We start from the raw sequence: 12022 nt of genomic DNA, 5'->3' as shown, positions 1-12022 counted from the left end.
CGATCATCCTTGAGTATTAGAAATCCTACTATATGTGAAGGGACAGGATCATTTTTCTTTATCAAAGTAATTGTTTTGTCAAGTTGGAACACTATGGAAATCCTCTTTCCACATTCTTATGGAGCACCTACTTTGTGCCAGTTCTGGATGCTAGAGGTACACCAATGACCAACACTGGCAAAGTTTCCCCTCATATAGAAATTATGTCCCATATTTTCAGTGAGGCAAATAGGACTCAGTATGACAGACTATATAATTAAACATTTCCATGAATGGGACAGTTTGCCACAGTGATAATAACCCACAAGAAAAAAAAAAACAAGAGTAATTTAATTGACATGGCATGTGTGAAGCGTAGTAGGGCAACTTGAGATTTATTGTCAGAACCCTCTCTTCAGTGGTGTGACCTTGGAGTAGTCTATCCATTTTTCTATTCACCAGTCATCTTTCCACCCCAGTACATACCCATCTCCCAATCCACCAATCCAGTGATCCCCAACAGGATTTGTGAAAAGATTGAGTGGAAGCAAAATCGTGGGTGGAAATAATTTGGCAAGGGGATTATTAATGTAGGAATAAGAATGTGGTCAAATCTGTCCCTTCTTTCACTCCTTTTGTTTGTTTGCTTTTTGAGACAGTGTCTCCCTGTAATCCCAGCTGGCATAGAACTTGTATGTGCCTTTAATCCTAGCACTTGGGAGGCAGAGGCAGGCAGATCTCTGTGAGTTCGAGGCCAGCCTTCTCTATATAGCAAGTTCCATGCCAACTCAGGGAGATCCTGTCTCAAAAATACCAAAATAAGTAAATAAATAAATAAATAAATAAATAAATATAAAGGCATATGCTACCATGTCTGGCCTTCTCTCATTCTTCAAAGTTGCCAAAGAGGAGGATTTTCCTTGGGTAAGAGCAGGTACACAGGGCACATTTAAATTTAATTTTTAAATTGCAGGCATGAGAAATCTTATGAGTTTATGGCAGAAGACACCAGAGTGAAAGACTTTCTAGACCATCCTCCAATTCTATTCTCAAGGCAGAGTGACTTAGACAACCTTTATGGATAGATGCTCAGATCAAAGTTTCAGCAGTATTTGTGCATTTTTTATTGACAGAAAGGCATGAGGGGAGACTGTTGAGGAAGGGAATATGTGATAGTCCAACTGGACATTGTAGTATTGAAACATAAAACATTTTGCAAACTGTATACTGGCCTTTCCTTATTTGAAGGCCACTGACCTTAAATGTTAGGGAATGTAATTAATTTTTTTAAACTAATTTTTGTTAATTTAATTTTGACACCTTAAAATGAATATAAAGACATAAACCTGTAGAATAGGAAATGCTAGAAAATACTATATATGCCATAGGACAAGATAACAAGTAAGATAACAGCAACTTTACTGTTTTCAGAAGACAATTCGCAAGTGGAAATTTTAGTAGAGTAATAAAGAAAAATGAAGAACTGACATCTGTAAAAGATGTGGTAAGAGTTGAATATCAAAGGAAAACAATAGCCTAAATAGGTTATATTTGTGAGGACAAAATAAAAATATTTTCTATATAATATGGATGAGAATTCCTTGAAACAATGAGAGTGAAGGACTTGTATGGTGCTTTAAAATCCAGGCACCCTTTTATTTCCTTTTTTAAGTCTGTTGGTAAGGCAGATTGGTTGGAAAACAAATTTACATGCAGTTTTCCTGTGTCTTGTGGATGAACCGCCAGGAAGCATTTGTGACTTTGGCTGTAGTTCTCATACTCTCACTAGAGGGTGGTGTTGATTCTAAAACCAGAGGGCGCTGCTCATCTGTAGGACTGCATTTATATTTAAAGAAAAGGCAACGTCAAGCCTTCTCAGTTTTCCTTAGAAGATGGTAAATGTCAAATATGAATCTTCCCAAGAAACCCATCCAGTTCTGACTGGTTGTAGCTCCAGGGGAGCTAGATTAAGGAAGTGAAGATATTATTGAAGGATTTGGGTAGCAGGTCTACTTTCGGCTCTGCACTAATCAGTAGACGAGGCTTCCTGAGCCTTCCTCTCATCTATTAAAAAATTTCCCTAGATGATTCCCAAGTCCCCAGGGCATCCTTAAAATGCCAAGAGACTAACAAAATTCTGTGCCTAAAGGGCTAAAGAATTTCCTGTGCTTTTGGCCAGGTAAAGGAAGAAGCAGAATCTTGAATTATGAAATCGTTAGTAATTGAAATATGTTTAATGCGATATATGAGGTTTTACATAGACCCCCCCCCTCCATGCCCCAGATCCTTTAAATGAAAACGTCACGCCTTCCATCCTACCAGGAACCTTAGAGTCTTTGTCTGCACTTGAGCATGCTGTGGTCAACTGCATTGACTCAATGCTTCACGCAGAGATCTCTCATCTTGGTTGCCAGTTTGGTGGAAAGGAGCAAAACAGGCTTGTGTAGAATCTTCTGGGGAAAAAGACTGAATTCTGTCAAATAGGAATGCTTTAGGGTAGAGCATTCTACCCTACCCATATCTGTGCTTTCACCACCATATCTGTGCTTTCTTAGTAGGAGTCATCTCCAGAGGGATTTAGTTGGGCTGTTTCCTCATTTACAGAACTCCTTTTCTTGTCATATTTATTCAGATTGTAAAGTGAGTGTAGAATCCGTTCATAGACCCTGAAGCAAATTAAGGAACTCCAGGGGCACAGTAAACCCGAGTTTATCTCTGCGTGGACTTGACTTCTAAGGACTGGCACAAGAGCCCCTGCAATTAACCCCTGACCGTGCAAGCTACACCCTGCCACACCAAACGCTTTGACATTCATACTCAACTCCCGCTTTCTTCCAGATTGCTTTGTTTTGCAGCCTGATTCCTCTTGTCCTCTACTCCCCCAGCATTTTATTGCATTTTCCTTGCTGTTTCGCACCTCTAAACTTCCTAAAACGTAAGCGAGCGCCCGCGGGTGCGCACTTGGGCGCACACCCTCTCTGGAGTACGGAGCGGGTCGGGCGGGCTCCAGGCTGCAGAACGCATTCCATTCTTCGCGCTCCGGCACACCCCTCCGCAGTGAGGATTGGTCGCGCCGAACCCCCCCTGCGAGGCGAGGCTCCTGAGAGGCCCAGACGCCTGCCAATCCCCACGGGCTGTCAAAACAAGTCTTCCCTCCCTGTCACAGCCTAGCGGAGTGGAGGCCGCCGCCGCCGCCGCCGCACTTCCTGGACCGCGCTGCGGTCCGCGGGCAGGTGGCGGGTGGCCCGCCCGCAGTCGCCGGCTCGGGCCGCGCGCGTCTGGGCTCCGGAGGCCGCCTGGCCCGCCGCCCGCTGCCTTTTGTCTGGCGCAGAGCAGGCGTTCGCATCCCGTTTCCGATACCTCCTGCTCCTTTATCCTGCTTCTCCCTCCCGCTCACATCTTCTCCCCGCCCCCGCCGCCGGCCCCAGCCGGACCGCTGACCTCCTGGACCACAGCCCGAGGACGCCTCTGCCCGAGTGATGTCTCCTCTCCAGAAAGTTGCGGTCGTCCGCGCCGCCGCCGCCAGGCGCTGAAACAAAGTCTGGCGGGGCTGCCTCGCTGTGCCGGAGCTCACCCGTGCCGGGGCTGGACGCTGCTGTCGGGCGCTCGGTCTCCCCCCGGACCCCGAACCGTGCCTGACCATGGCGGAGGGCGAGGCCGGCAGGGAGGGTCCGGCGCCTCCTGACGCTGCGGTGAGCGAAGACGACCCCCGAGCGGGCCCGGATGCTGCCTCCGGGGACACTGCTCCAGCGGCTTCTGGGAGCCGGATGAGGGACCGTCGCAGCGGGCTCGCTCTGCCCGGTGCCTTGGGGGTCCCAGCGGACAGCGAGGCCGGCCTCCTGGAGGCTGCAAGAGCGACCCCCCGGCGTAGCAGCATCATCAAGGTAAACCAAGCTGCAGAGCCCCAGTGCATGGATGAGTGTGGGCGGTTGGGGGACCCCCTCGGGATGTAGGGGGACCCGAAGCATCGCAGGCTCCGCATTGTTTTCTCCTACCTCCTTCAATGCCAAACCTTCCTTCCTAGTCCGGAGGTTCCCAGATTCAGCTCTTGGCTTTGAGAAGCAGCAGTGACTTCCCCCCAGACAGGGAGGAAAAGTTCCGCTCTGCGCTCTGCGCTCTGCGCCTCTGCGGTTTGATGGATGTTTTCCCTTATTTTCTCTGCTAATCGGTTGATGGGAGGAGGAAGGGGAGGACTCAGGATAAATGCAGACCCGCAGGATGGCTGTGCTTTCTCCAGCGTAGAAAGCACAGCTTTTCCGCAACAGCAAAGGTTAGGCACAGTTTACTATCGAGTGGGGAAAAAAAAAAAAAAAAAAAAAAATCAATCCCCTTCCGACCTAAATGGCCCCCAAATCCCGAGATGGTGAACTTTCCAGGTAGGCAGGCAGAGTTTTTTTTTTTTTTCGGATCCAGCAGCATAGTAAAGAATGACTGAAGGGCTCAGAAGTTTGCACTGCAGAAAACACGCACTTGGGAAACGTTTCCCTGACTTCCCTAGCACCTCCAGAGGAATAGCCTTTATCCACCTGCCAAGGAATTCTAAGCTTTTCTTCTCCCCAACTTCTGTCTTCCTTCCACTCGGAGGTTATTTCCTGTTTGAAAGTTTATCTTTTGGGTGCGTGACTTTGGAGGTAATTCTTTCAGGTAAGAGCCCCCACTGGCTCTGGAAACGGGCCTCTCAGCATAGATTCATGTGAATACTCACATAAGAGATTAAAGCTGATTTTGGTAGAACAGTCGATGTGAATACACACGCTTATGTGGATACACAGACTACACACCACAGACAGTGAAAGATGCACTTGGAACTGCCTGCTACGAAACCTACTGACTTACTGGGTAAACGCCTACATCCAGAAAGCTTGTTTAGGTTTAAACTGTGCAAGCATCATGTAATACACATCTTCTCTTTTACCAGCATTAGTTTCTGTGCACATATCCATTTAGGTCCAAGTACTAGTTAGGCTTGTCTCATGAGGATTTAAAGCCAATAGGGAGATTTCTGTGTTAAAAGAAGAGTGGATAGTAATTGCAAATAACTTGTAGTTTATTTGTGGCTTTTTCATTATGTGTGAATGAATTATATGCTGAGTGTGAATTTGGATAAAAGAGAAACATACCTTTTTTTAAAGCTGAAAGAAATCATATTATTTTGAAGCTTATAAAGAATCACAATTGGAAAACATGTAATTTTGTATTGCACGACACAGATTCTACATGTGGACCTGTATATATGAAAATAGTCACTGCAAGTTACTTTAAAATAGACGATGATAAAACAGTGGGTTTTTATAATATTGTAAAATTACAAGTCATGAAGTCTGCATAAGAAATATGCAGATTCTTGCTATCAATCGTACCATTTCTAGATTGCACTGTGCTGCCAGGTGTGGTGGTACAGGTTGCAATCCTTGTGGTATGGCAGCACAAGATTGAAATCTGAGCACTCAAGAGGGGAATTTTGATTTCAAATCTAAGCTCAGGTACATAGCTAGACTCTCCCTCTCAAAGTAAACCAACAAGCCCCCTGCCAAGATTGGATAAAGGCTAGTGCCTCCTTTACTTTGAAGTTTCTTTTTCTGACAAAGAAGGAAGACAATAGAGTATCAACTTTTCCCCTATTTAATAGTAAGTCAAAAAAAGCATTTAATAAATGGTCTTTAAAATTAAAGACACTGGCCCGGTGTGGTGGCGCATGCCTTTAAACCCAGCACTCAGAAGGTAGAGGCAGGAGGATCTCTGTGAGTTCAAGGCCAGCCTGGTCTCCATAGTGAATCCAGGCCAGCTGTGGCTACAGGGAGACCCTGTCTCAAAAAGACCCAAAAAAAAGTAAAATTAGTTGAATTATTTTAAATTAAATTTAATCGAAAAAATATATGATTTTAAAAAATCATGCAAGGGAGTGTGAAGACAAGACTCCCAGCTGCTCCACACTCCCACTTACATAGTCCACTCTATAGCTGTTAACATTTTCTTCTGCATCCTTCCAAAATAGTCCATGCATATGTAGGCATATGTATCCACAATGGACTGTTGAGGCTCTTAGAATATATAATAACATTTGGTCAGAGTTTTATTGGCATCATACCTTCAGATTTGCTTCAAATATTTTTGCTGTCTAGAGGACTAAAGTCATTATCACAGGCAAACTAAATTTCAGAGATTGTAACTTTGGTGGGTAGTAGCTGTTGTCTGTTCCCAGAGGCCTTCCTTTCCTTCTTGGGGAGAAAGAGGCAGGGTGGGCTATGCCCCACTCTCATTCTGAGATCATTTTTGTTGATATCTTGAATCTACTATTCCATGGCTTGGTCACTTTAATGTAGTAAAGATGAGAATTTCTAAAATGATATAGGTCATAGTAGCCACTTTTTGTCACTCTAAATATGTGAGCATATCAAAGGAGGAAAGATTTATTTTGGCACATGGTTTCAGAGATTTCATTTCATGGTCACTTGGCTCTGTGTTTCTAGGCATGTAGTGAGTCAATACATCCCGACAGATGGACATAGTAGAGGACAGCTGCTCATCTCATGGTGGCCAGGAAGCAGAGTGAAGAAGGGGCTGAGGACAGGGAATACATCTCAAAGGCATGTCTCCAGTGACCTTATGTCTGCAATTAGGCACCAGACCCACTTCCCACCAACTCACAATAATTCCATCAAATTATGAATCCATAAATCTACAGACAAGTTCACAGCTCTTATGATTCAATTAGTTTCCTAAAGCTCCACTTCTGAACATTGCCCTGGAGACCAGACTCTCAAGACAGAATTTTTTTTTGTGGGGGTGGGGGTGGGGACTTCATGTTCAACCCAAAATACCCTATAAGAAATGCACAGTGCACATTCTATGTTGAGGGAAAAATGCCTCTGTTGTCAAGAGCTCTTTTTATTGGTGTTGAAATATACATGCAACAAAGAAATGCATTTTTATTAAACCTATTCAATGGTATTCCAAATAGGTATTGTACAATAATAGCTGACATTCATGACCATACCTATGAGCTATAGGAAGACTGTGAATTATCAAATGTTAAATTATATTCAGGTTGATTAGATTGCTGTTTATGTCTTTATTATTTTAATGCTAATTATCTATCAGCTTGAATATTAGCTAGATCAAAATGATACATTCCTCTGCCTTGCCAGAAAGCAGACTGTCTTGTATGTTGACAAAAGGAATATTTTCAGTAAATTTACCCTTTCTAATTTGAAAACGTGTGTAGCTGAGAAAACAATTTCTTTCTGGGCTGATAGAAACAATGGCAATTATCTGTACACATCTTCAGAAATCTCTCTATTATCTTTCCTCATACTCTCAGCCTTAGTTTTTTTTTAAATTAATGTAAGAATTTAACTAGGTTCTCCTTAGTCCATCTACTTTTTCCCCTCTGTGCTTATTTTCAACAGCACTGACATTGATAAATGCTGCATTTTTTTGTCACTGTATTATAATATGCCACAATAATTCAATTGGGTTCATCTTAATTTCTTCTTGATATGTGGTTTAAAATGTCAATTTAGGGGCTGGAGCCCTAGATGGCTCAGTGATTAAGAGGACTGGCTACCCTTGCAGAGGATCTGGGGTCAGTTCCCAGCACCCACATGATTGCTAACAGCCATCTGTAGCTTCAGTTCATGGGGATCCAATGCCTTCTTCTGGCCTCTGTGAGCATTGCATGCATGTAGTGTACTGACATACATGCAGGCAAAACACTCATATACATAAAATTTAAAAATAAAATATTTTTTACAATGACAAGTTAGGAACATGCCAACAGTTAAGTAATATCTAGTAGTTATGTACTCTATTGTATTTGAATATATTTTCAATTAAGAAATTAGATCATTTATCAATCTGGTATTTGATATTTATCTTCTAATATTTAAAATATTTATTATTTTAAGTTGTAGCCAGTAGCTCCATGACTGTGCAATGCTGTGGAAATAGGAAGCAGTATAGCTTATTCCTTAGATGGTGGGAACTGAGATACACAAACGTTTTTGAAAGCAGCTCTTTTGCTTCCAGTGCATGTGACATATTGATGAATTCTTTTGAATTTCTTTTTATTCCATGTAAGTATGATTATCTAGGCAAGAAAGAGTAGGAATTGTTGCACCAATCTCATGGGTATAGTATGTGGAATGAAGATAGGTCTCGGGAATGAGGGGCTAAGACATACAACAAAGCATCCAGAGGAATGATTAAGGTTGGTGTTCTTCATGCCTCATTATGGAGTCACCATGGTCACTCCCACCTTATCTGGATTTGTGAGCTGAAATCTCAAAGATGCACCTTGGGTACTAGTTGATTCAAGACAAAGTTCTGACTCATCAGAAAGGCAAAGGAAATGGGATTTTAAAAATATTTTATTTTTATTTTCTGTGTATGAGTGTATTGCGTGCATGTATGTAAGCACACCCATGTCATGCAATGCCCATGGAGGTCCGAGGATGGCGTTGGGTTCCTCTGGAACTGGAGTTACAGTTTAGGCACCTTGTGGGTGCTGGAAATCCAACCTGGGCCCTCTGTAAGAGCAGACAATGCTCTTAACTGCTGAGCCATCTCTCCAGCCCCAAGGGAATGGAATTTAAGTGCTGCCTACTGTGGGCTAAGTAATAAACTAAACTTCATGCATTTTATACTTAGTTCTCAGAGCAAATCTTCTGAAGTAAGGGAGGCTCAGAGAACTCCTATTTCAAGGCAGAGCCAAGATTGGAAACCATGTCTGCTTAATTCCAGAACTCTGCTTTTATGTTGGTTCTCAGATACACTGAGTTCATATTTAACACTTCCTAGGTTAGAAACAAGTTGAACACATAAAGAATCTGAATCTTGGCCTCCAAGCTTGTGGTTAAAATGTCTTTTCTCCACCTTCCCTCCCCAGTTTAGAACATCTGGAGCTCCATGGCTCAGGAATGGGACTGCCTTTCCCACTGTTGACCTTTTTGTCAGGTCTGTGCTAGATGTGAAAAGACAGAACAATTTGGCAGGTATTGATAATGGGGCTCACACTTGTCACTGTATGGAGCTCACACCTTTTCCTGGTTTCAGTAGTAGAGCCAATACCTGCTATTTTGTCAGACCCACTTCCCTCTGTGTCCCTAAGTGTAGAGGGTTTGAGAATTGTGTTCTTTTTGGATTGATATATAGAGGGAACAAATCAGGGAAACTGATTATGTATTAAGGGGAGTGAGATGACAATGTTCAATTGGAATTCTGAATGCATTTTATAGATAGTTATAAAGGGAAATTAAATGTGATTAAACTACCTAGAACTTTTTAAGGAATGCAGTGAATTATACAGGCTTTTGCAGATTGTCCTGGGAATTAACCAGCATTTGCAGACTTTTGTTCCTTTATCAGTATGTATTAAAAACGCTAAATAACAAGCTTCTGGCTGGATTTCAAAGAGACAACCTGATTATTCAATGGAGCTGATCAGTCTTTGCTGTGAGGACAGCTGTTAGCATACCCCTTCATGCCGGGCTTCAGTGTGGTTCTTCTGAAGTGTGAACCAGCTGTATATGTGACATGGAACCTCTTAGGTGGCTTTGCCTTATTATCATGGCACCTTCAGCTAGAATGCTTGCTTTCTCTGAGGTTGTTATAGAAGTATGGTCACAAGACACCTTAGAAGTGGCCTCTTATTTTGGTGCTTTTCTGATGTGACTTTTTATAAGGGCCTTTTGAGAGAATTAAAAATAAGTCCTGGGTAAAGAGACTTGTTAGATTTTGATGAAAAGTTTTAGAAGTGTCTGTTAGTCAATGCTTGCTACAAGCTACAACTATTTCAATTTATATATTTGTTTTCCTTTTTTGAGATTATACTTTTAGATTAAAGAATCCAAATTCATAGCTATTGAAGGGTTAAATGTACACTGTGATTACCACTGAATAGTTGTCCCAACCATTCCCTTTTACAATGAAGAAAACAAGCAATTAAATTTTATACTGTAAAATGTCAATTGAACAATTATTTTTAAATAACACCTCAGGCACAGCAGGGCATTATGAAAAAACATCAGGAGACAGCCAACATTACCTGGTGCTGCTGAACAAACAACCCATTAAAGGCTTCTGGGTAATAGCGGAGCCACTGATCAGGTAGTGGTCAGGGAAGAGATCAAACAAAGACCTGAACCATCTTTCCTGCAACTTTGCTTAGTCTTAGTAATAGCAAATATTAAAATAATTCTGTATTCAGGTTTAATGTCCAAATTGCCATGATTGTAACATTGTACATTAAAGAAATTATCCATCTTTAAATGACTAGAAGAGGCAAGAACAAAGTGACTTTTTGGGCTTCTCTTCAGGATACCACCAGTAAATGAACCACTGGTTATAAGATGCAGAAGGAGAAGGAGAGTTGGACTTTCAATCTAAACCTAAGGTAATAAGTCAATAAATCTTATTATAGTCAAATCTGTCAGTTTTTCAAAATCTTAAGTTTATTCGGAGTTTTGTTGAACCTACTCCTCTCGGTAGCACAGTTCTCACAATGGAATACAATGGAGTTTATTGTAATTAATGATTATATTATGCTAATAATACTAATTAGATGAAGAGCCAATTTCCATAACAACAACATTCTGACTTTTTAAAGTATTGGCTTGGATATTATATTTTAGCAAACACCAATGGCAGCAAAATTCTAGTGTGGCAAAGTGTTGGAATTATCTCTTGGATTTAAAATTGGATTTGATTTGCTGTTTTATTTGTAATAACTTGTGTGGGTGTGTTTATGAGATGTGTTATCCACTTAATTTTGAACAGCATCATTTTAACTCACCTCATTTATGATCAGTCTAGCATTACTTTGAGAAAAGTGGGATTACATATGTGAGTAGAAAAGAGCCATTATTTATACCATCACTATCACTCTAGAAAGAACAAATTTGAAAACAATACAATCCATCCCAAATAAAAACATAAAATGAAACTATCAGCAAGTGTGTTTTGTTTCTCAATATTGTTCAATTTGTATTTGTAAATTATGAAAATGTGCAGCATTTTCTTTTCTGTTTTATGTAGTACCAGGGATGGAACCCAGAGTCTCAGGCATGCCAGGCAATGGCTCTGTCACTGAGCTGTATCACAGCCGGAGGGTGTAGCTATTATAGGCTAGGAGATTGTGTTTGTCCTTAACCATACAACTCTGTATACAAAAGTTCAAAATACCTTTGAAAGATAACATCTGCTTTGTTCATTCTTTTATGTTGACCTTTTAAAAAAGCCTTTTAAAATATGCTAATTCTGGTTGAAGCACTGACTAAGCCCAGAAAGTACGTACAAGTAGGCAAACTTGTATTGTTTGCATGGTACAAGATCCTGGTTAGAAATGATGAGATTGTGATGCTACTGAGAGTTTGGGGAATTAGAAATATTCAAATTCAAAGCACTTCTCTACAAGATGTCCTGGGAGACAAATGCACAGAGATGAAAAAAATAAGAGACAAAAGAGCATGTTATGCTCAGCTGGGACTGACATTACAATGCAGAACTCTAGAAAGCTGGACCGGACGGACCGAACCATATTTTAGGCATTTTTCCCTAAAGCCTAAATAACTTCAAACCAAAGCAGGCAAAGAGCCTGTGTAGTCAAAGCCCACACCCTTTCTCCCATGCCTGACAGTTGGTGACAAGTGTGCTGCTTAGGTACCCACTGATGTAGTTAGCAGGAAACTGTCCATGGCTCAGTGCGTGTCAGAGACAGGCTCAGGATGAAGGTATCTGTATCATAAAACTGACCAGTTCTGCTCTCCTTTAGGTCTATCCTGAGTGTTGGGCTCAGGAGGAGAGAGAGGACTACATGTGCACTCTGATGCTTTGCTCCTTTCAAAACCTCACCCCATAAAATACAGTCTAGTCAATATTCTTAAACTTGTAGTTTCTTAATTATTTGATCAGAAGTATTTTTTGAAAAAGGGGCTAGGGGCCTTGATGTTGGAATGGAACTTTTTGCTCTACTTAGAAGTTGTCATACAAGATGTGAAGTCATCTTTAGCATTTGATCAAGCCCAATTTTGAAATATTTTAGAGT

At 41.5% G+C, this 12022-nt stretch overlaps 1 protein-coding gene across 1 annotated transcript in view; it reads left to right on the top strand.

Annotated features, from left to right (window-relative positions):
• Positions 1-3148: 3148 nt before the first annotated feature.
• Plcl1 (phospholipase C like 1 (inactive)) overlaps positions 3149-12022 on the top strand; it is a 353637-nt gene continuing 344763 nt past the window's right edge. Inside the window, exon 1 of the mRNA XM_008833434.3 lies at positions 3149-3863. Coding sequence (XP_008831656.1) covers positions 3621-3863 — 243 coding nt within the window. The 5' untranslated portion in view covers positions 3149-3620. The remainder of the gene's footprint in view (positions 3864-12022) is intronic.

The sequence above is a fragment of the Nannospalax galili genome, unplaced genomic scaffold, assembly GCF_000622305.1.
Source record: "Nannospalax galili isolate Female #2095 unplaced genomic scaffold, S.galili_v1.0 scaffold610, whole genome shotgun sequence".
Classification (NCBI taxonomy): Eukaryota; Metazoa; Chordata; class Mammalia; order Rodentia; family Spalacidae; genus Nannospalax; species Nannospalax galili.
The sequence above is the reverse complement of the archived record's forward strand: the minus strand, read 5'-3'. Positions and strand labels throughout refer to the sequence as shown.